Genomic DNA, 24,320 nt, shown 5'->3' with positions numbered 1-24,320 from the left:
TACATTATGTGATTTATATTATGTATATATGATACATGAGTATATAGTATATAACATATTACATACTATATAATTACATAGTATGTGTATGTATATATATATTTACATATATATGTATATATATATACATATATATATATATATAAATATCACTCACCCTGTCCCTTCTCCCTCCCTCAACTAAACCTAAGGCCCTCGCTCTTCCCTTTTCTACCTCCCACCCCACCATTCTGGTGATGCATGACTCTAAACTTAGCTAAGTCATCCTTTGATGACAGATGCACCAGCCAGTATTCAGATATAAGCAGTCAGTTTTCAAGGCTTTGCCAACTTGGGAGGGCCAGCCAGAACTCACATTCCACTGGCATAGCCTTCTAGGACCTCAGCACCACAATGAGGCAATGGAGGAGGACTTTAGTAGAGTAGGAAGGCACGGTATGAATATTTGTTGAAGTGATGCAAGTCTACTCTGGGGAAACTGGAGATTACCTCCTTTCTTAGTGCCATATACCTGGATGGTCAGCTGTCATCCCTTGTAAATCTCCAGGGCTATGTGGGGATGATCCAATGGCTGGCCTGGAATAAGTGTCTGTTGGAGAACCAAAGGATCCAGGGCTAAAATAAGTCTTGGAGATCATTCTGCCCAATGCAGGTGAATAAAATGAGGCTGGATGATACAACTTGCCAGAGTCATTTGGAAAGTAGAACCAGGATGGGAATGTAGGATCTTGGTTCCAAATCCAGTCCACTTCCCAGTCCTCAGCCCATCCTGTCCTAAGTGCCGCTTTCTCTGGCTTTGCTCCCCATATTCCCTCCACCCCTACAGAGGCACTGGGAGATACAACCACAGGGAGTCTAGAAAAGCACAGATGAGAGACTCGTCGGAACCCTGCCATATGCAGACAGAACAACTTTATTAAAAATGCAGCTGTTAGAAAAACCCTCAGAGGGGATGTCTGATGCAGACAGTGGCTGGCACTGAGAAGTACAAATCTTAAATAAACTCATCAGGATAGGGACATGCAAATACATTTTTTCTTTAAAAAAAAGAAAAAAAATTCTCCCTCCCCAAATAAAATAATACAATGAAGTAAACTCCAACAATTGGCCAGTTTTGATTGTCTGCAACTTCAAGACTCATGGGGCCCTCAGCTCTTTTGAGGCCATGTCTGTGGCTGAGAAGAGAGAAAGGGTGATAGGGAATGGAGTTTGAAGGATAAGAGTTTTCAAAGGGATTATTACCTGGTTCTTTTTCTGGTTCTGTCCTGTATTTCCCAGCTGAGCTCTCAAAAGCTCAGGAACTAGCAGATGTAGAAAAATAGACAGAATCTGGCAAAGGAGAGGGCACAGAAGGCACTTACTTATAGGGCATGGCCCAGAGGTGGTGGTGCTTTGCATGGTTTTGTGGCTGGCCCTAAAAAGGGATTAATGTCACCTCCAGTTCTGGTCATGGGATAAAGTGCAGCAGGTGTGGGCAACTGTCAGCTACTGGGAAGGGGGGGTCTGTGTTCAGGGGCTCACATTTGGAGCTGGAAGAGACCTGAGAGGTCACTGAGGTCCAGAGAGGTTGAATGACTTGCTCTGGGTTACAAAGCTAGCCCATCTCTTGGGCAAATCTGAATCCAGGACTTCAAAGTCTAACATTATTTACTCTCCCAGTCTCTCCTAGCAGGGGGAGGGCTTAAATTTCTTCTCAGTTCTGGTCCCTTTTTCTGTGGACACAGAAATGCCCCTTTAGTTAATACTGAGTGAAAAAAGTCTCCATCCTCTGATTGCGGCACCCCCACCCCAGCCCCTAAGAGAAGTAGAAAGTCTCAGAATGCTTCTCCAAGGAAAAAGCTGCCCCCTTGTCCTGCTCGGAGGGAGGCATGAGGGGCGCCATTGGATGTCACCCCTGAGTGCTGGGCCTGCGCCTGGGGGGAGATGCCTGAAGCCCCCAGAAGGAACCCTTGAAGGATGACCCATGGCTGGATCCTTGCCTCCAGGATCTGGGCAGTCGTGGGTCTTGGGGCTCCATAAGGGTTTCCCCTGGAGGAATGGTCACTGTCGACAAGCCTCCCTGGTAACATTGGGCAGCGGGTAGGCGAAGAGGGAAAAGTCCAGGATGTACTTGGGCAGAAGCTCCTGCAGCAAGGCCCTGGGAGTATTGCAGAGATGGTAGTGGAGGCTCTCGGGACTGGCTGGTCGATACCAGGCCTGGCGGGATGGGAATCGGACTGTGGGGGGTGCCCTCACCCACTCCAGCACGTGGTTGGCATCAACTTCTAGTCGCTCATAGAAACCCACAAAGTCATAATGCACGGCACAGGGTTGGCACAGCTGGTACACGGGCATCCAGTGCTCATTCATGCGCTCTGGCTCTTCATCCACCAGGTATCTGAGGAACTCAGGGAAGGTGACGTCGTCCCCCGCGGGGCTGGGGCCTGCCCCCAGCCGGTAGCGACGGACAATCTCGGCCCCATAGCGCTGCTGGTACTCCCTGATCTCCCCAAATTTGTTTCTGTAGGCAGAGAGGAGGCGCTCCATTGGGTCTCGGACGAACAAGAATTTGAAATAGTGCTGAAGGCGGTACCGGATCTCCTCTGGGCGCAGGTCGGCCAAGAAAACCAGGTCACTTCGATGGTCCATCTTGAGTCGCACGTCCACGCTGTCCAGGGCCCCGGCCAGGACTTTGAGGACCCGCTTCCAGTTGGAGCAGGCCACCTTGGGGACATAGCAGTAGAGGAAGCGGTACTGGTCACTCACTAAGATGTGGCGGAATAGAGTTCGACGCTGTCCTGCAGGGAGGTCCCAGGGGTCCCGGGGCATGCTTGGCTGCCCACAAATGGCCCGCAGGGTCCGATTCCGGACATCCTGTCGCACTTGGTGGTCGGAGTCCCCGGGGTCCAGCGCCATCCCTGGACCTCCGGCTACTCCCTTCCGCCAAACTGGGTCCATCCTGCCATGGGGATGCAAAGGAGGAGGCTTCATCTCGGCCAGGATGCCTCTCTCAATCATGAGCAGCAGCCCACTGGAGGCCACAATCACGCCAAACATCAGCATGGAGGGCAGAAGCAGGGGTGGGCCCCCGAACCCACCCCGACCCCTTCCCCCACCTGGGGGGCTCCTCCTAGAAGGCCGCCCCAGGGGCTCAGGGCCCTTCTGGGCTGTCAGTGGGGTGAGAGGCCGGGGGAACATAGGGTTTGCTCCCACTACTTAAACTATAACTTGAGTCGGCTTTTACGGGACGGGGCAGTCGCTTGGAAACAACACGGAGGTTTGGGCAGCTAGGGACTGTTGTCGGGGCTCAAAGTAAGTCCGGCTTCAGGCCTAGGCCAGGGGGAGGGTACAGGCTGCTGGGCTCTGAAGCTGGGCGAGAGGAAGAGATGGGGGTCTGGAAGGCGAGCCTGGGAGGGGCGAGGGGCGCCGGCTCAGGCCAGACAGAATGGCCCAGAAGGGGCCAATGGACATTACCGAATCCGGAGCTGTAGACGCCAAGGTTCGGGCCGTCCGGGCAGGAGGAGGGAAGCAGCAGAGGCCGGATGTCCCGCCTGGCCCAGCTCCCCCTCCTCGAGCTCAGCCCAGCCCCAGCTGTGACATAGAGCGGAGGGCGGGAGAAAGGGCTCCGCCTCCATCCAGCCGGGGCTCAGGTTGGGGGCTCCCACCACCTCTTCCCGTTTAGGTTGCATCTCGTGCCTCTGGCCTCGGCCCCCTCCGGGGGTAGGGGCGCAATTTGAGCCCCGCAGGTTCAAGGTTGGGGGCATCACACCCATCTCTCCGCCTTGGTCCGGAGAAGAGAAAGTACCCTGGGCTGGGGGTGAGCTCAGTAACCCTGGCAAGGGTCCTTAGAGAGAGGAGCCCAGGCGCTCTGCACCTCCCTGCCAGCTGCATGGACAAAAGAAGCCCTAGAGTCCTCTAAACTCAATTGGGGTGGGATGGGGGCGCAGCCAGGATTACTCAAGGACCTCCAGGCATTGGCAGTCATTCACTCTCCTTTCACCCCAGTCCCTCATTAATCCCAGCTTGCTGCACTCATCAGCTGGACACCATGGTGCACTCTGGGTGGGAGGGGGCCCGCCATGGGCAGTGTGGAAGATGGGCACTCCTCTACCTAGCATATCCCCCCCTTCTCAAGCATGGGTTCTACCCTGTTAACACCCTCGAGAGGTCTCTCCCCTCTCAGCCTCCCAAGTCCCACAGCTACAAGCTGTTGGACATACTTTTCATTCAGAGCATAAGGAATTGCACCATCAGGCATATTTGCAGTTTGGTATAGTCAGTGGAAATGGCACGAGGCTTTGGAGTCTGCAGGCTGAGGCTTCTGATCCTTCCTCTTCCTCTTTCTGCCTCAGTGACCTTGGCCCAATCACTGAGCCTCCCTGTGGCTCCATTTCCTCCTCAAAATATGGGGATTGGACTAGCTGGCTTGGAAGCTCCGTTCCAGCTACAGAACCATGGTCCTGGGGCACTAGCCAGCAGTATCTCCAGCTTATCGATCTCCCTTGGAGAATTCACTAGGACACTGGTGGAGCACAGGATGCCATGCCACACCACTGCAGTAATCAGGAATGTATTTGAGATGATCCGAGGGGGAGAGACCCAACAACAAAAGACTGGAGTAATGAAATCCCCTAGTACCTCTGCTTGGGACTGTGGATCCCTAGAATGATTGACTGAAAAATGGGGAGGGACAACAAGAGCAAGGAGCCAAGGATGACTCCTATTTGGCCCTAGAGGGATTGGGAGCATGGAATGCCTTCAAAAGAAAGAGGGATGGGTTGATTTGGGGGAGGACAAAGGGTCTTGAAAGCAATGCAGTCCATTCCAACAGGGTGGCAAAGAGTTGATAGGAAGGAGGTAGATTCAATTGTCTTTCCAGATTTTTTTCTAGTTAAGTTTTTCCCTGGGGCTGGGGATAAGGGAAATGATGGAAATTCTCAGATCACTGACCACCTACAAAGTTTAATGTATTTTTCTTTCTCTGGCGTTACAGATAATACACAGATAATTAGCTGACTAGTCACTTGTATATACCTGTTTTGATCATACCATGGTGCCTCCCAAATGCCCTCTCCACACTGTTTGCTGGTAAACTTCTGAAGAGCAGATACAATGTCTTCTTCAGGCCAGGATCTTTGTTCCATTCACAAGCTCTTTGCTGGATTATCTTTGCCACCAATGCCCCATGGGCAAAACTTGTGCCCATTATATTTCCCAGACTGGCATCCAAAGTGTTTATGGGTCTTGAGGGCAGAGGAGAGGATGATGCTACTGGGGCTGTTCCCTGCCTCTTTGAGAAATAGTTTGGTGTACCCTTTCCTCTTCAGGAAAAGCGACTCTTGAGGTTAGGGGGAGAGGGAAAACAGTTTTAACAGAGTGGGCATTACTTTTTACCTGTTCTACTCTGACATTTAAATGCTTATTATGTACAGTTTCCTCATCTGTAAAATGGACACAATAAATGCACCCTCTTCTTATAGGTTATTGTGAGAATTGAATGAGATGATATATGTAAAGTACTTTACAAACCTTAAAGCCCTGTGTGAGTTAGTTGTTGCTGCTGCTGCTGCTATTACTATACTGCTATCTCCTCAGAGCAGACTTTGCTCACTGGTAAATTAAGATTGAGTTGAAGATCACATTGCACCAAACCAGTTCACTTGTGTCATCCTAAATCAGTGATGCGTTTCCTGAATCATCAATATCTTCAGATGGAGGGAGAGAGTATGACTTAGTCTGAGTTGGGACAATCTGGGAATCACTTCTTCCCAACACTATTCTAAGATAGGTTCTTGGAAAAGGATCAAAGGGTGGAAAATTCACCTTCCTGATCCATGAGTCATCTGATCTCTCCATATCACAAGTGTGCAGAACCCTCTCCACCCCCCTTTTCCTTGGGTTGAACAATAATTGGGTCAATATTATCATTGCTTCTGGGATGGGCACATCAACAATCAGGATGCCCTGTGGCCTCTGATCCCCATCTTTGTGACTTCACTCCTTGACTACCACCATTCTAAAAGTAGTCTTCCTTGAGGTGACTCCTTGAGGTTAGGGATTTTTTTCTCTTGTTTCAATGCATCCGTGGTGCTAGGTACATAGTAAGCTTGCTTATTCATTCATCTTAAAGATCTTTGAGTCCCACCCAGTCTCCCCTCACCATCAACCATGAAAGGGTTCAATCATTGTCCCAAACCTTCTCTAATTTACCCCACAACTTTTGTTGGGGGGGGGGAGGAGGTCTTCTGTACTGCATTAATACACAGACACATGAAATAGAGACCCAAAGGCAAAAGATGACAAGACACCAAAGAAGTGAACCTTTTCTAAATCAATACAATTTCTCAAATTTATTTTTTTTCTTAAAGAATTACTTCTAATTTCTCTGTCAGAAGGGGGTAAGGGAAGGTTTCTCCCCCCTTGTAAACACTGAAATACAGATCTGGGAAACCAGGGGAGACACAAAAAAAGTGCATTTTACAAAATTATCAACTAAAATATATTTTACATGGATTACACTTCCATTGAAATTCTACCAGCTGCATTTTCAGTTTCAAAAAATATTTCCATATCTAAGAGATTAAAAAAGCATGAAAGAGTCCTGGGTGGCAGCAGGGTGCCCTGCCTTGAGGAGAAGGAACCCAAGGAGCAAAGTCTCTTCCCTCCCTGGCTGGAGGGTGGGTCTCCTTCTGGAGGGCTAGGGGAGGCTTAGTTTTTATTCACTAGCAGGGATCACTGAGGATCCCTGGGGACGGAGCGGTATCTAAGGATACCCCAACTGCTGGGCAGCATGAAAAGCTCCAATCCCAAGCCTCCCTCATCAATCAATCCCCTTACTGCCTGCTGTGGGCAAGGTGCCCTGAGCATCCCAGGATTCCAATCCCTCCCAGACTGATTCTTTCCCCTAATCAGCTTATTTGTTTGAGGGGCCCTCAGATTCCTCTCCTCCTTAATTGGGACTGGGCTCCCCTCTTATAACTTCTCCTCTGTACCCTAGGGACTTCATCCACTCCTTGGTGGATATGAACCGCTTCTGTCCCTTCCCCCTCCCCCCCACCCCCAAGCCTCAAAATGAAGGAACACAGAGAGAGAACAAGGACAAAGCAGGGGTGCCACAAAGGCCTTGAGAAGATCTGGCCTTGCACAGGCTCTCCCCGGATCATGAGGCTTTTTGCCTATCGCACAGCCTGATCCCTTCAGCTCCCTATGAATTGACAGCTTCCCTGGGAGTGAGGGCGAGGAGGGCAAACACACTGGTGAGGGGTGGGCAGCTGGCAGTCCAGCTAACTAGAGGTGAGACCCTCAGTCTCAGCCTCTCCCTCCCCCATCACGGTCCCTCTTTGGTATGAATAGGAAATAAACAGGGCCTGCTCCCTGCGGCCACCTCACCCCTTACCCCACCCTGGCCAGGCCCAGGGGAGAAGGGGGTAGGGGGTGGTGGGGGGCTCCTAACCTGCTCTTTTCTCGGGGCCATCCCTAGGAAGAAAGGTGAGGTCAGAGCCCAGCCCTCAGCTCAGGCTAGAAAGGAACAAAAAGGGAAACCCAGGTCCCTCCCTAGCTCTAGGAGCAAGTATCGGCAGCTCTCAGCAGGTCTGCGGACTGATACAGTGTTGATTCTCATTCTGGTTTAAATTAGTGCAATCTACAAAGGGCTTCCGGGGGACAGACTAGACGGGCAGGCGGGGGAGGGTGGGGGGAGTGGTGGGCCACCCCGCTCTCCTTTGGTTTGTTTTAGGACTGGGCTCCAAGAGTTGGGTGTTGAAGGTCTGCAGGAGGCTCTGTAGAACCTCAACATGTAAGGCAAGAGGAAAAAAGTCTCCAGCAAATCAGGTAGTATTTTTTTTCTCTCTCCCTGACCCCACCCCCCACCCAAGAACCCCCCCCTCCCCCAAACCCCCACACCCTGTGTCGGGCAGTCTCCTTCTGGGAGCCCCTGCGCACCTTCTCTGGGCCAGGAGGACGGAAAGCTGGACGTCTTCAGCTGGTCAGGACCCATCCTGGGCTCACTCCCACCCAGGTGGAGGGGCCTGCCCTCGCCCCCGAGGCATCGGGATGCTGTGGGCGACTGGACTGAGAAGCAGAGAGGGGTGCTCTGGAGGCCTGGCAGGGTGCAGCAGGCCCCTGGCTTAGGGAGAGGGGTCAAGTGCTCAAGAAGACAGGCTCTGGCTTTCTGAGGCGTGGGCTCAGGGGTTTGCTCAGAGCCTGGGGAGCCCAGGAGGATGGGGAGCAGGGAAAGGGAGCCCCCAGAAGTGGGCAGCAGCTGGTCACAGTGTGGTGAGGTAAAGCTGGTCTCCCACTCCCCCTTTCCCACCAAACGCAGGCTGCCCTGCCCTGACTCCCCCACCTCCTTCTGGGCAGGGTTCTCCATCTCTGGAGAGACTGCTGCATCCAGGCATTTCCTTCCAGGGGATCTTGGGAAAGACATCCTGAGGGAGCCGATGCCTTCCCTGGGCCCTGGCCTCCACCAATTCAAACAGACAAGGCCTGCTCTGCTCCACCCATCCCACCCCCAGCCCACCCTGAGGCCCCCTCCCCCGGGGCCCTTTTGCTCTTTTTAACCAAGTGCTGTGCTTTGAGCTGCTGCCATCCTTGCCCTGGGGAAGCCAGCCTGGCAAGTGGGGACCCCCCCCACCCAGGTGCCCCTTGCCAGCTCTTCCCCTCAAGCTGGGGGATGGGCGGCTATTGTGGGTTCTTGAGGATGCGGCCATGTCGGAAGTCATAGACGTGGCGGCAAAGAAACACCAGTTCAGGGTCTGTGTCTTCTGGCACTGTGCGGTGGGGTGGGGTAGAGTACTCTACCGAGGGGGGCACCAGCGCTGCTCTCTGGCCAGGGAGACCTTCACCCCGACGTTTTGCCAAGGCACAGAATCTGTGGGGGACAGCACAGCCATGATGGGGCTCTAGAATCCCACCTTGCATCCTGCTCCCCCCCCATCTGGGGACAGCTCTGCTCTGAGGCTGCCCAGGCTCTCCTAGGCCTACCATGAAGGCACAGCATGGCTCTCTCCCCCAAAGGGAAAGGGGAAAGGCCCCCTCAGAGCCCTGGGCTACCCCCTCTCCCTCTAGCTGAGGCAAGAAGAGACTCCCCTCAGAGAGCCAGGAGGTCAGAAAGAGCTGGGGTGGGCCTGAGTAGGTGGGAGAAGCCCTACCTGCAGTACTCTGCAAACGTCAGGACGTAGCACTTTTCCTCGATGCAGGCCACACTGTTTTCATCCTGGTGGCGGGATGCAAAGATCTCATTCTGCCAGTGGGTAGAAGGGAGGGAAGTAAGAGGTCAGATGCTGAGAAGTACTTCCTGCAGTCATAGCTTGAGCCAGGTAGCTGAAGAGGGATCATCATTCTATTCTCCCCAGGGAGAGCTCTACATGGAAGCTGCAGGGTATTCTTGATACTGTATCTCAGAGTCCTGTGCCCAGGGCAATTTCAGAAGGGCAGGAGGGGGACATGGTCCCTTTTTACCCAGACAGCTGAGGAGGCCAGCATGGGTGGGTGGGGTCTCCAGGACCATCTTGAGTCCCCACCTCATCTGAAGTGGCTGGTCCTAGGTCAATTAAAGTCAGAAAACAATTGGAAAGGTGGGGGTGGTCTTAGAGACTCGGGAGAATGGGAGCAGCACCAAGAATAGAAGTAGGTATCCCAATATCTACTTTTGGGTCTTCTTCCCTTGCTCACAATCTTCCCTGAGAACTGAAGCTCACTGGGGAAGAACAGGATGACTTGGGGTGCTTGGGCAACTGCAATGTCAAAGAGGAACCACGATTCCTTCCATGCTGCTTTTCATATCAACTCAACCTTCAGGAAAGAGGGGTTACTTGTCCTGCCCCGACTCTACTGCTTTGTGACTAGGCAGATTCCCCCTCCCTGAACAATTCTAGCTGGATTACCCCCTTCTCCAATTTATAGGCTTGAAGGTGTCACCAAAAGGAGCTAAGATTTCAGCTTCCACAGTCCTCCTGAACCTGTTTTTCTCTTTAAAACAGGTCTTGCTGCTCCTTTTCTCCTAAAAGTCAGAAAGGCCCAGCAGGAGAGGGCTGGAAGGGAATGGCAAGAATTCAGCTCAATTTCATAGAGGTAGTTCCTGTCTGGGGGCACCAAGAAAATGCCTAGTTAAGAAAAGAAAGCTATATCTTGCCCACTCTACCCCATCCACACTTCTTTCTCTTCCTTCTATCCCAGAGACACACAGGATAGCCCCACTGTTCACTTTCTTTTCCTCATGCTCACCTGATGCATGCTGGGATTTCGGCCTCCCTGAGTATGTTCCGGTCTATAATACCACAGTAGGCTCATCATCAGCTCTCCTGTAGAAAGATAAGTAGAGTGCTTGGAGATGGACCTGGCAATCCCAGAAAGATGGGCCTCAAGTTCTCAGGCTGTTGTCAACTCTTACTAGAGCTCTTTGCCTGGATTAGATTGTGCTAATGACTCCTCATGATTCCTACAAGGGCCCAACCCCTCTCCCAGAACCTAGCCTGGAATCTGGTATCAGAGGATGAGTTTATGGCACTGGAGCACCTTCAAGGAAGACAGGATAGATGCTTGGGCCTGAAGGGGTATGGACAGAAATCTTAAGGAGGTGTTCAATCCTTGAAATATTGTCTTCCATAGCTTGAGACAGTAACTATAAGGGCTTCAACCCAGTGTCAAATTCTAGGTGCCATTTGCTTCCTTTCCCTGAATTAATACCTGTTTTTGGGTCTTCCCAAAGAGCAGAGATCTTGGCCACATAGGGCATGGATTTCTTTCGTGGTCCAGACTTTAGAAGGACCGTATCTCGGACCCGGATCATTTCTCCATCACGCTCCACTGCCTGGTAGCTCTTTCGGATAGCTGGTGCTGGTTCATTCTAAGGAATGACATGTGGGTTTCAGATTTTCAGTCTTAGAGTAGAATTTAAAAGGAATTATAACCCTTTTGACATATACACCCCACCCAAGGATAAAATAAGACCCTTCAATATATTAGGGAAGCTGGAATCCAAGGAGGGGGAGACCAAAGAGATGAATTCACCCTGTATATCTCCTTTTTAAGGATTAGGGTAGAGAGAACACCCAGTATCAGAGTAAAGTTAGGAAATGACATAAGAAATTCTGTGGAACTAACCTTGGAGGCTCAGAGCACTAGTCATCCTACCTTATTGCCATTTGTTTCCTCACCCTTATTTCTAACCTATGCCATTCCATCATCTCCTCTCCCTAGCATATATTTTCTAGTTTGGGGCTATGACATTTCAATTTGGCATTTCTTTTAGGAAGTGACAAGCAGATTTTGGTTCAATTTTACTCTCTAATTCTAATAATCCTGGGTAGCTTTCTTGTGATTTTTTTGAAACATGGTATCTTTTTGTGTTGTGGTGGGTTTTTTTTTTTTTGCATGATTGTGCTTTTCAGGAGGTCTAATGATCCTTAAATTATCTTTTCTTGCCCTGTTTTCCAAGTCACTTATTTTTGATGGTAGATACTCTAACATATTCTAATTTTTTAGTCTTCTGATTTTGTTCTATTATTTCATGTCTCCTTTAATCACTGAGTTCTTTTTGTTTCATTCTGTTTTTTTAGGTTGCTTACTACTTGAGACAGGTTTTTTGCCTTTTTTTTTTAAGCTGTTCATTCTAATATTTTTCTCCCTTAAGAGCTATAATGGCATTCTTTTAATCTTTTGCTTCATTTCTTCTAGTCTTTCCTGGAATCCTTGTTGCCAAGCCATTTCCCCCCCTTATATTTCTTGTGGAGTTATTTTCTGGATTTACTTCTTGGGTTTTTAATCCACAGTATTCTTCAGTGTATTAGCAGTTTTCTTCTGTTTGCTCATGTCTTCTGCCTAAATTCTTAGATTAAGACTTTGTGATAGGAACACTCTTCTTCCTTCTCTGATGAAGTGAGTAGGGTTTGGCTCTATCTATAATAATACCCTTCCAATATTCTGGATGAGGTAGCTGGATCTTGATCCCTTTCTATGCCAGTTTTCCATAATCTAGGTCTGGGATAAAGTGTTAGGGCTCAATCCTTGGCTTCTGCCTCTAACTTCTGATAGTCCAATGTGGTCACTGGACTTGGTTCCAACTCCATTTCCCTGATCCTCTAGTGTGGCTATTGGATACTGGCCATCTCACTGGCTTCAGTTTTATTTAAGAGACCCATAGCTCTGTCTGCTAAGGCACTTCTTCCCTGTCTGTTTCTTTGGGAAGTCACCCACAGGGAGCTGGCTTTGTCCCCTACTGTGGCTCCTGAGATCCCACTGGCTTCAATCATGTTTACCAGAGATCATGCTGGCTCTAGGTTCCCGTGGGTGACCCTGACCAGAGTGTCCACAGGCTTCTGGCCATCTCCTTGTGAAATCCTGGACTGGATTGAGGATTTTACTGGTTTTCCTTTGAGTTTGTAGAATATTTCCATCGACAAAGTAAATATCTTTGCTATGTTGTTTCTCACAGGAGCTACACTTGACTGGAGCCTTTCAAGTTGCCATTTTTACCAGAAATCTAATAACCATTTTCCTATGGAAGAGTATTAAAAAGGATATCCAGAGAATTAGTGGCAGGAAGGGAGAATTGAATACCGAATACCTATGATCACTCCTGCTTTGCTCAGAGAAATTAAGTGCCTTGCCCAAGGTCACTCAGTAGCAGAATTATGAATAGAACCTGTCCTCTGACTTCAAATCCAGTATTCATTTTACCATACTTACAACTGCTTCAAGTGCTTTGTACAATCTCATTCTGGAACTCACTAGTTCCTATGAGTCTATGCCAGGAACCATGAGAACAGGAGGTGAGAATGGTTCAGAATCACCTTCACTTTTCACAGTTTAATGTCCCAAAGAGCACTATGATCTTCCAAAGAATTCTGCCCTCTGTCCCTTGCCTCCCCTCTCCAGGTTTTAGGTACTCACCACGACATATACAGCCTTTTCACAGGCAGTCCCCACAGGCACCCAGCCATTGGTGGCCCGACGACGCTGGATGCGTTGCTGCTTTGTGTGGCTGTGCCCGCTCACTGCCTTGGTTTCAGTGGGGTGCAGGCAGCTGGGTGCCGTGCGCAGGCCAGACTTGGAGCCACTAGGAGGCTTTGCACTTTGTGGGCATGACCGGGCCATTGTCTGGGGCTCCGAATTGGGTGTCTGCAGATGGGGGACAGGCTCAGCTGCAGGCGGCACATTGGGCACAGGACATCCTGAGAGGGGGTGGGCAGGCGAAGCTGGATGGCCAGCCACAGGGATCGTGAGGTCCAGCTGGTCCAGAGACCTGCAGCCCTCTAATGGAAGAGGAAGGGAGAATGTCAGGGAGAAAGAGGGAAAAACAATCTTTGGTCCCTTTTACTCCAGATGTTGCCAATTGCTTAGACCTTGAACTAAAAGAAAAAGTTTGGGGTCACAATCAGAGAAGAACCATCAGAGCTTTACACAGAGTAAAAGAGTTTTAGGCTATTAGTTATGACAGTAGAGCTCCAAAGTGACTGTGAATAGCAAAAGGTGGGAAACAAGAGAAGCCATATATTTCCTGCCTGGGGTAGGGTGGGGAGGAGAGGAAGGAAAGGTAGCAGGAGAGTCAGGAAGAACCCTGCCCTCATTTTTCAGGGCTCTAGCCCAACATAGGACCTGGAACAACCAGTCTGGTCAGAGCCCATTGGTCTATAAAGTTGTTTTATAGCCTTCTGTAGAGAGGGTGGAGAAGAAGTCACTGGAAAGACCCAAATTAGTGCCTCTTTGACAGCTCAGGCTCCTTGAAGAAGGGCAGAGCCACTTGAAATGATGAGTGAGTTATTGCCCCAGCTGATTTGGTCACCTCCCTAGGAAGGAGAGAGGAGCTACGTGTGGCCAGTGACTGAACTTGGAAGATGAGACCCCAGAAGTCCTGTGGCCACTTCCTGCCCCAATTCTCTCTGGTAAGTAGAATCATAAGAATTTCAGAGGTAGAATGGACCTCAACAGTAATCTCATCCAACTCATACCCAGAAAAGAATCTGTGTTACAACATAAGCAACACGGGATCATCTAGCCTTGCTTGAAGACCTTCATGAGAGGGAGTGTACTGTGTCCTGAGGCAGCTGGGTCCACTTTTGGAAAGCTCCCTATATAAGACATTTTTCCTGAAGTCAAGCCTAAATTTATCTCTCTGTAACTTCTACCAACTGTTCCTCATTTTGTCCCTTGGGCTAAAACTGAACAAGCAAGAGATATTCAAGTAGAAATGCCACTGAACTAAAGCTTCCTGGACCATACTGAGGCTGCCCAAGTTGAATGCTATGATGGGAGAGATCTTCCCATGAGGAGGCTACCTAGACAAGGAAGTTTCTCTAACTCATCAAAGACATCAACTTTACACAAAAGCAGAGACTATCCATAGCTTAGTCTCAGGAGGAGATTGATGATGATTGCATTCTCGGAAAAGGGGCGATACCAGGCCACAGGCTCTAAGACCAACAAGAACTCCCCATTCTTTCTAATTTGAGGACTCTACTCTCCTATTCTTGAGGGAAGATTTTTTTTTTCTGCCAAAGACATTACTGCTACTGCCTCTGTTTTCCCCCTAATTAGCCTGATAGGAAAAAAAAAAAAGATATAATAGAGATAGATTCAACAGACCTGGAACACATTTTCTAAGGTGTTTGTGTCTCATTGAGAAAACAAGAGCCAAAGCCATGGACTTGGGTACTACTATGCTTAAGCTGTGGGAATCTTGACCTACCTGACTTCCCAAAGGGAGCGATCCTACTTGAGCCCCCACACTAAGAGAACATGTAAGGGAAGACAGCAGTCCCTGGCATCAAAGGCAATTTGCTTGCGGATAAAGTTGCCTTCACTTTAAGCCCTTTCCCTACTCCTCGTCCCAGGCTTGAGCCACCTTTCCTGCCCAGGGCTCAGGTCTCCACATGAACCCTTTGGCCATAAACTATGGTCAACACAAGCTTGCAGCAGGCAGTCATAGGATTCAGCTCCCAAAAGGAGAAGCAGAGAGGAAAAGGACAAAAGATGGCAAGACCAACATGCTCAGAGGGCAAAGTTAAAGCATTGGCACTGTGCCCCCCACCCCCCAACACTCTAGTGCTTCTGCGAAAACATATTAGTGAAAGCAGCTTTTGGAGGGCAGTCTGCTAGGCTGCCAGAGAGGCCCTGCCCCTCATCAGTCAATGTTACAGCAGAGTTCTGAGTCGTTATGGTAACATTTGGTTATACAGTCAGGTTATCGAAAACATATGTTGCAAAACTATGGGCATCTTCTTCTAAGTCTACCAGTAGACAGGTTCCTGCAATGAACACCTCAGAGGACATAGGGAATTAAGCCTGTTTTAGGTCTGAGGGATACTGCACTGCATTTTTGGGGACCCAAAAGCTTTGACCATAGTATAAGTTCCTTCTACAGGAGGCCCTTCCTGATCCCCCAGCTGCTAGTCCTTCTTCTCTTAGATTACTTCCATCAAGTGCATGGGTGTGTATACATACGTGTCTATACCCACACACATATATAAAAATGTGTCTATATGTATTCACACACACATATGTGTATCTTTCATAGACTTGGTTGTTTACAAGTTGTCTCTCCCGTTAGAATGTAAACTCTTTGAGGGCAGGCATGATTGTTGACATGGTGGCAAACACCCAGTAAGCAATTTGAAATGCCTGCTGACTGTTGACAGACTACCCAGAGATCATAACATGCTATTCACCATCAAGTCCTGGCATATAAACTGGGCACAGCTTTAGCTGTCAGATATGTGTAAGTGGTTTGGTGCCCATCAAGGCAGAAAGAATAAAACTGGAGACAGGACCTTCCCCGAGAATGCCAGAACCACAATCGTCCCCACTTCTTAGGGTTAGGCTTTCCTATTGGCAGCATCTCCTCATGACCAGTCTGTCATCTTGCTCTAAGTCTAAAGGAAACTCCTGGGACACTATGCCATAGGCAAAGATTAGAAAGAAAGAGGTCTCCATGGAAACCCTTCACCCCAAGTCAAACAACTTTCTCAGGAACATCTTACCTGCTGCAAAAGGCATTTTGTAGGGACAGCTGCTGCGAGTGGCATGGAGGCTGCTGACATGATTAAGGGGTACAGGGAGAACCCCACAGAGGCTGTAGCCATTTTCTCCTTCTCCTTCTCCACAGCAGTATCGGGATGAACACCAGGGAGGGTGCTGGAAAGGAGTCCCTGTGGGCAGGGTGCTGGGGGCCACCAGAAGCCCTTCACAAGGGGCAGAAGGGGACATCTCTCCCCCCTCTGGGAACACAGGACAGGGCGAGTAGCCCCCACACTGCAGTCCGCTTTGACCGTAGTACAAGTAGACCCCACTCAGTGTGGTAAGCTCGGGGCCACCATAGAAGCAGCCGAAGTCAGAGTGGTTGCCGGGCACAGGCAGCGGGGGCAGCTGGGGGAGAGGGAACGAGGGCTGGTGTAGATCTTGTTTGGGAGTGGGAGACTTCTCTCCCGGGCGCCCGTACTCTGGCTTCATGGCAGCCTGCCCGCCCATCAGCAAGGGCAGCCGGTGGTATAGGTCCCCAGGGCTCTCATAAGAGTGGCTCAAGGGTTCATAAGGTAGGGTCTCTCCTTTGCCACATAACCTAGGGGAGCCAGAAGAGGAGGCTGGAGGCCAGGTTCCTTCAGGGGGTATTTGCCAGCTGGGTAGTCCCTCAGTCCCCACTAGGCCAGCTTCCTGCCTAGCCTTCAGGCAGGTTTTCCGATTAGCTTTGGCCCATTTAAGTCTCAGGGTCTTGGGGCCTATGGCATCAGGCCGAACATCCCCATCGGTGTGGTTTCGGGGGGCTCGATGTGGCAGTTCCCGCTCCTGGCTCAGCTTGAGAAAGGCTGCTGCATTCAGGCTGGCCAGTCTCTTGGGAGCAGTATCACCTTCCCGGCGGGCACTGTCTTCGAATACTTCCTCAGGCAGAATATCCTGGCTACTACCCTTGAGTCTTCCTGCCCGGGGTCGGCTCCGTCCCTTAAAGCTTTTGGGTACTGGCTTCTCTGGTGAGGCCCAACTCCCACTTACTTTATCCCGGGCCCTCCTGGTTTCTGCTCGGCATCGACGGGTAGCAGCAAGTCCAGCCCCATCATCTCTCTCTAGGAGCAGGTTATTGAGGGCTTCAGCATTGAGTGAAGCCAGACGTCGCTTTCGTGGTTCTTCTGGAAGGGTGTTATCAATCCCAGCATCCTGCTCCCCACCTATCTCACCCTTGCCTGGGACAGGAGTCTCAGGCAAGCCAGGTGGAAGTGGCTGCAGCTCCTCAGCCCAACTGGAGGCCTCTTTGCCCCGGGGACTGGCCACGTGCTCCAGGCGGGTCAATAGCACTTTGCAGGTCTTAGGCTTGCCTGGGCCCAGGAGCCGCTTGCGAAGGGGGTAATTTTTTCTAAGATCCTGGAGACTGGGGAGGCTAGGGACCTCTGGAACAGCCCCTGGCTCATTGCCCTCCTGCCGCTCCATCCTCTTGCCTTCCACCCGCAGTGGTTCCCGGCCAGTAGGGAGAGAGCTTAACAGGGGCAGAGACTTCCTCCGAGCATGCGTCATAGATTGGCTTCTGGACCTGCAGGAGAGACATCAATAATAATAACTGATGATTATATATAGCACTTTACACCTACCATTTCATTGGATCCTTACAACCTTGTGAAGTAGATACTATACAGGTTTTGTTAGCCCCATTTTGCAGATGAGGAAACTGAGGCTCAGAGAGGTTAACTTGCCCATGATTACAAGCTAATAAGTGACAAAGACTGGAACTAAGATTCCTATGACTCTCAAGTCTAACATTTTTATCAGTCTCTGTCTCTGTCTCTCTTTCTCTGCCCCAGTCTAAATTCATAGCTCCCCCACTCATAGCCCTTTCTCACCTTCATTAACTCCTCCTCATAGTCAGTTCCAAATTTTAATCATCTCTGTTAGCTTCATTCCTCTCACTAGCAGGAGGTTGACACACTACCCAGTCCTCAGTTTTTTTAAGCCTAAGTTTTTTTACCCTCAAACTCTTCTCTTTTCAAAGCAGTGATTGACAGGGTTGGTCCAGATGGCCTCTGTTTTTTATCTCAACCAGAGGAAGAGATAGTCTCTTCAAAAAACTCATTTCCCTCATTACTCTCCTAGCCCAGGGCTCCCAACCATGTTCATAGGAGGAAAGAGAAGAGACTATCCATTCAGAAATGGAAGAGAAGTAAACCCAGGGACTAAGGTAAAGTAAAAAGGAAATAAGGGAAAAGCATCCAGCCTGGTATTCTACTGTGTTCCAATTCATGTGCTTTGGGGACTGTGTATCAAGGACTAATGAGCAAAAGTTTGTGTGGCTCTGGGTGCCATCATCCCCTGTTCCAATGAGAACAGAAGGGTTCCTAGGAGGGTTAGATAGCAATCATCTAATTTAGGAGTAAAAGAAGAACTAGACAGAGATGGTAAGTTTGGGCTTTAGTTTAGAACCAGATGACCTTGAAGGACATTTCAAGGGAAAAAAATTCTGTAAGAAGAAAGTATCTACTTTACTACAAATGAAGAGAAGGGTGCTGCTGGGATGGGTAAGAAACTGGCCTGTTCAGAGTAGGGTATTTCTGGATAAAGGACAACCTGGTCCTTTCTGCCCACTTATTCTAACCATCTTCTCTACCAGCTTCTACTCACCTCTCTAAAGGTTCCAGCCACAGTACTAACCACATTCTAAGTTAGACCTTACAAAGTCTAGATTCTGTGAAATTAAGGATTTCAGGGAGTCAGAACTTTGCTCCTTACCTGGCACCTAGGCCACGGGGATTCCCATAGGCCAGGAAGCTGTCACCTAACCCTGTGGAGCCATCACCAAAACTGGTCCCAGAGGCTCCAATTTCCCTGGGAAGAGCTAAAGGGAAGGGCAGGCTGGAAAGCTGGCCACAAGGGACCCTTCAGCCCTGATGTAGGTGCATGTACACATGAAAGCAGGTCCAAGTCACAGACCCAGAAGCAGATGCCTTAAATCCCTGTTTAAACATAAAGGGATTCAGGAAAAGGAAGAGGCAAAGAACAAGTCAAATACAAGTTAGGGGGCAGGAGCCCTTCCCCTCTCCTGGAAAGTTCAGTGATTTGGTATTATTCCAGCTTAATAATAACTTATTCATATAGTATTTTAATGAGTGAGGTGAGGAATGTTAGTATTACTATGACTACTTAATACATGAAGAAAATAAGGTGAAGCGGCTTGTCCAAAGTTGGAAGTGTCAAAGTTAGAATTGGAACACAGGAGTCTCCAGACTCCTCTGTCCATGGCCTTCCATGAAATCATGCTACTTCTTAAATTAGAAGACATTTAGGATCACAGACCCCCTAGAAAGACAAACCTGATATGGGAAATCCTTCCTTAATGGCCTACTCAGGCCAAAGCCCCTCCAATGCACATTGGCATATGACAGGTAGCCCATGACCCTGCTCTTATAAGCACTGGGCAGGGACACCCCCCCCCCTCCCAGCCAATAGATAAGGTGAATCCAACTGGTCAGAGGGACTCTTGGAATGTCTGTTCCCTGTCAGACCATATCTGCCCCCCAAGAAACTCAAATAGCAGCTGCAGCCAAGACACAAGATTAATTTCTAGTTTAAGCCCCAACTCAGCAAACCCTGGATCTTGGTGGGTAGCCCACAGGGGCCCAGCTTCTCCCAAAAGCTAGGCGATGAAAACCCAATCCTGGCCCCTAGGCTTCCCTACTCCTTTCTGCCTCCCCTCAAGGCCAGCCCATCCCCACTTCCCACCCTTTCCTTCTTAATTTCCCCCACTGCTATTGTTATTCACATACACTCCACTCTAAAGAACACAGAGTTAGAGTCCCTGCTGGGCTAGGATTTAACCCTGAAATTCCCAAACGGGAGCGGGCTCAGGTTTCCTGAAGCCTGCCTTCTCTAGCCATCAATACAAATGCCCACTTCAAGAGGCCTAAGGTCCGAGTTTGAGCTGAGCACTGCCCAGCACAGCCCCCCCCCCATCAGTGCCCACAGGAAGGACTGGGCTCAGTGAGGGGGGGGAAAGGGCTTTGGGCATCGTCACAAGGACTCCCCTCCCTGCCATAAACCAGTCTGATCAGCGTGGGCGACCCCCCACCCCGGAGCCCTGACTCGGCAAACTGGAAAGGGGAGGCAATGTGCCAGGGAGAAAGCTGTGGCTTCATGTGCTGACCTGCCCTGGCCCCAGGGAGAGGGCCAAGAGCAAGACACTGGGGCAGAGGGGGTGGGAAGGGGGGAGGAGAGGAGCAGGTCAGAACCAAGACCCTTTCCCCAGAAAGCTCAGGGGCCCCCAGGAGGTGGGGAAAGAAATGAAGTTCAAATTGGGCAGCTCAGCTGGGGCTGGCCCCCTCCTCCCCCCCAAGGTCTAGGCAGAGAGCCCACCAGAACAGAGGAGCAGGGGATGGCCGGAGGCCAGGAAGCCAAGCTCACCCAGACTCGTGGCCTGCAAGGGTATGTCTGCATGCTGAGAGTCAAAGCCAAGCTGGGAACACAGCTACTAAGCTGGTAGACAGCCCTCATGCAGAGATCCAACTGCCCCAAATCTGGAGGTTTTGCCCTTGCTCTGCAGCAGGCCAAAGAAATGGCCCTGGTCACATCTCAGGTACTCAAAGAGCACTCATCAATGAATCCAATGGAGAGGTGACCTTGGACCCCAGTTGGCCCTTCCAGGCCCCCAACCCAGGAGTCCTCTCCATCAAGTAAACATGGAATCACCGGATTCTGGGAAGGGGTAGTGAGGGTTGGCCACATGAATCCTTTTCTCATCTGAATGGGCAGCTCTGACAGCCTTAACCCCCATTCCTGTCTCCCAGACACTCACCCACACTATCTGTTAGGTGGGGGTGCATGCAGTGGACAAACACCATGACCCCTTTCGGAGCTTGGGGTGAGGATGGGGGAGGTTTCTCTCTATGCTCCCTTCAACTACCCTCCAAAGAAGCTATGAAATCCCATTTGGCTTCCTGAGAACACAAATCCATCAAAAACCCCACTAGCAAACCACCTCTTGGTTTTATGTAGAACCCAAACCAGGAAGTGCCCCGAATTCTCCAAGAAGAGGCTGGGCCCTTTGGCTCCAGCTTCCTTCCCCTGAGCATGCTGAGCTGTGGGCTTTCGAGGTATGCTGAAGAAAGAGTAGAGTGAGTCACACTTTGAAGCCTGACGTGGGAACTACTGCAGCAGCTTTTCCCTGGGGTGGAGCTGGGCAGGGGAGAAGTGGCTCTCCCCTTCCCCCCAACACCTAAAGGGTCTAACCTAGTCTTGTCAAAAGAGAATCCTGAGAAGTCAGTGTGAGGCATAACTCTTGGCATAGTCATTAGTCTTTCTCATTTATACAATGGATGGAGAAGCAAGTAAGCCGACTATTTTAGACCCTGGGAGTGGGGTGCTTACCAGGAATTTGATTTTATCACTGCCAAGAGCCAAGGAAGGCAGCTGTGCTGCTCCCCCACCCCCACCCCACTGATAACTCCCAGGTTTCCCTCTCCTTCTAAGGATATGGTCATCCACTGGTCTCTAGTCACCATTTCCAATAAGAAAATTCCAAGGAAAGTGATGCTGGGGAACCTGAGGGTACCTGATTCTACAATCTAAGGTTTTTTTTGTGCCCTAGGGTGATGTCTAGCCTGTGAACACTGGAGAAAACTAGCCCAGCTCTTTTCTTCCTAGGTGTTTTCCCCTTCTCTTTAAACATCCAGGTAGTATGAAACCCTGAGGAAGCGCAACCAGGAGGCTCAAGCCAAGGTTGTCAGGAAATATAGCAAATAGTAGACACAGTTTATGCTTGTTATATAACTAGTATAAATTTTACTATTTTAGGATACTGGATCTCAGTGTTTCAATGACTTGTCCAAAGACACATGACTAATAAATGGCAAAATTTCAAAATCAAATTCCATTTGCCCACTCTAAATCCCGTGTTCCTGTTGTTATACTAGAGCATCTTCAATCAATTCACAAGGACTTAAGAGCTTAAGGTAAAACTGGCATAATGGAAAACTAGTCAGTCAGAAAGACCTGCGTTCAAGTTCTGTCTTTGAAACACAGCTTTGCCAAATCACTTAACTTTTCAATACTTTAGGCAAACAAGCCTATGGAGTTGTAGAGCAGGACTACATCTGCACTGGTAGAAGGAGTTTCTTTAAAAAAAAAAAAGGAATTCCCTATATCATTGAAAACACAAGATTTACAGGTGCTGTGCTAGGTTCTAGGAAGACTAAGACAAGAACTAAACACTCCCTTCCCTCAAGGACAGTCAATATGAAGTCACCCCAGATACCTCCAATCATCAGGGGGAGTGAAGTTGAAGGCAAGATGGTAGGAACCAAGAGCCAGCTCTCTTCCAAAGCCAAAGTATGTTATTTATTAGGCTTCTGGGCCTCAATTTTGTTTGTCTTGTGAAACAGGACAGGAAAGAAGAGACTAGGATCAGATTTGGAGTTAGAGGGGACTCTAAGAGGTCACCAAGTTTAACCTCTTCATTTTTTACAGATCAGTAAATTGAGGCCCAAAGACTACACCAAAGACCTGAGAAGGAAAGGTGAAAAATTAATCTTGATACTACAGCTGGTCTGGAAGTGGTGCACTGGCAGTGCTTGGTATCCAAGCAAATTTCTCCTCACACTATGGATGACCCTGACTGAAAAAGAGGCTGATGCACAGCCCTTCCCTTCTCTCTGCAATGTAGAATTTTCCAGTACCATAAACCAAAGCTGATGAAGGCTTAAAGGGGTGGCAGAGGAAGGACAAATTGAGGGAGGGGATATTGCTGGATCTTTTGGGGACTTCTAGTCATACATCTATGTGTTTGGAGTGGAAGAAAAAGGCAAGTGCTTCTGAGCCACCAACAGAGCACCACCCAGTTGCTAGCCTGAATGCCAGTCAAACTCTATACCTTCAGCTCAAGACTTTTGCTGCTGATGCTATAAAGGCTGATCTTAAGAAAAGGCAAAAATGTAGAGGTGGCTAAATAAGCCCCAGAAAGCCCTGTCCAAAAACAATCCTTCTCTGCCCATCGATGACTGATATGTCACCACCATTAGCAGTTAAACAATGCCCAGTCCAATCAGCTTCTTCTAGAATGTAAATATTCCCTTGTGTATATATAGCACATACCTTCCTAAAAGTGTGAATTTTAGGCAAGATGGGATGGTGGACAGAATACTAGGTTGAGCTTCGGATAATGTACATTTTCATATCCTCTAAGATATATTAGAAGTTGTCTAAGGCATGTAGCCTTAGACAAACTCCCTAGACCTCAGTTTCCTCACTTAAAAACTAGAGATCACAGAATCTTAGATTGAGGGTTGATAGACCATTAGAGGCTATGGAGTCTAATTCCTGCATTTTACAGATGCACTGGCTGAGGCAGAGAAAAGTTCAAGAAACTTCCCACAATCACAAAGCTGGTAAGCATCTGAAGGGGGCAGGATTTGCACCTCCCTCGCAGCCCCCCCACTCTATCCACTACATTATGCTGGACTAAACACAACTTCCAGAGCCAAATCCTACCAGTTCCTCAGCTTTTCCCACCTAACAGAAAGGGCAAGGAAACATGAGAAGACTGGAACCTTGGGGGTGGGGGTGGGGGGCAGTGGCTGAGTTATGGCAAAAAGGCACAAAAAGGGGAGGTATTCTTATTAGGCTGAGTCTCAATCTGGCGGAGAGTGAGGGCCACAGGCCATGGGATTGGGGGGAGGGGAAAGGTACAGAACAAACAGGCAAGGACTCCCTTGTTTTCCTCTACATTCTCCCAGCTGGGCTTATTGTACTAAACAGGAGACTACTTAACCAACTCTACCAAGGGGGGAATCAAGGGAATCATCAATTCTTTGATATCAGTCTGTGATTCACAAGGGACAATCCAAAAGCCATCTTGGAGAGCTGCTTGGGCCTCCCCCTCCTGTTCCTCCTACCATCTGGGCTTGGGAGAGCAGAGAGCTCCCTCACAGCCTGGGAGCTCTTCCACAGCAGAGTGAGAAGCTAGATGAGTGCCAGCAGCTGGTTAACTTCAGAAGCACCCTGGGCTTGTTCCTTATAGCCTTCTCTATATTAAGGGTCTGCACCTCCAAATGAGGCCAGCTCCCTTTCTTCTCATTTAGAAAACTAAGAAATTCTGCCTGCATACTGAACTTGGCTATGCTGTTATAATTCTGCATTTGAAAAGTCCAAGCCTTACACCTTGGGAAAATGGGGAGCTTCACTCTTTTCTAGTTGTGTTGAATGTGGTGTGAATTGGGGTCAGGGATCTCTCAGTCCAACACAGCCTGAAAGCCTGCTCTCTACCTCTGCTCAGAACTTCAAATTTAGCATGGTAAAAGTGGCCAAGAGAAATACTTTTAGCTTCTTTGAGGAGGTTGGGGAGGGGGGGTGGTTAAGGAAATGTAGATTCTACTCCC

At 49.4% G+C, this 24,320-nt stretch overlaps 2 protein-coding genes across 6 annotated transcripts in view; both read right to left on the bottom strand.

Annotated features, from left to right (window-relative positions):
• Nucleotides 1–881: 881 nt before the first annotated feature.
• On the bottom strand, nucleotides 882–3,557 carry CHST14 (carbohydrate sulfotransferase 14). The gene has a single exon (XM_007480049.3). It carries the CDS (start codon nucleotides 3,175–3,177, stop codon nucleotides 2,041–2,043), a length of 1,137 nt encoding a protein of 378 aa, XP_007480111.1. The 5' UTR covers nucleotides 3,178–3,557; the 3' UTR covers nucleotides 882–2,040.
• Nucleotides 3,558–6,295: 2,738 nt separating this feature from the next.
• Nucleotides 6,296–24,320, bottom strand: part of BAHD1 (bromo adjacent homology domain containing 1) — a 34,802-nt gene continuing 16,777 nt past the window's right edge. For all 5 annotated transcript variants that reach the window (XM_056810272.1, XM_056810271.1, XM_056810268.1 and 2 more), the window contains exons 2-7: nucleotides 15,957–17,494; nucleotides 12,871–13,232; nucleotides 10,666–10,825; nucleotides 10,204–10,280; nucleotides 9,129–9,220; nucleotides 6,296–8,848 (exon numbers count right to left, since the gene is read on the bottom strand). In XM_056810272.1, the coding sequence (XP_056666250.1) occupies nucleotides 8,659–8,848; nucleotides 9,129–9,220; nucleotides 10,204–10,280; nucleotides 10,666–10,825; nucleotides 12,871–13,232; nucleotides 15,957–17,478 (2,403 nt within the window). In that variant the 5' untranslated portion in view covers nucleotides 17,479–17,494 and the 3' untranslated portion in view covers nucleotides 6,296–8,658. The remainder of the gene's footprint in view (nucleotides 8,849–9,128; nucleotides 9,221–10,203; nucleotides 10,281–10,665; nucleotides 10,826–12,870; nucleotides 13,233–15,956; nucleotides 17,495–24,320) is intronic.

This window comes from Monodelphis domestica, chromosome 1, assembly GCF_027887165.1.
Source record: "Monodelphis domestica isolate mMonDom1 chromosome 1, mMonDom1.pri, whole genome shotgun sequence".
NCBI lineage: Eukaryota > Metazoa > Chordata > Mammalia > Didelphimorphia > Didelphidae > Monodelphis > Monodelphis domestica.
The sequence above is the reverse complement of the archived record's forward strand: the minus strand, read 5'-3'. Positions and strand labels throughout refer to the sequence as shown.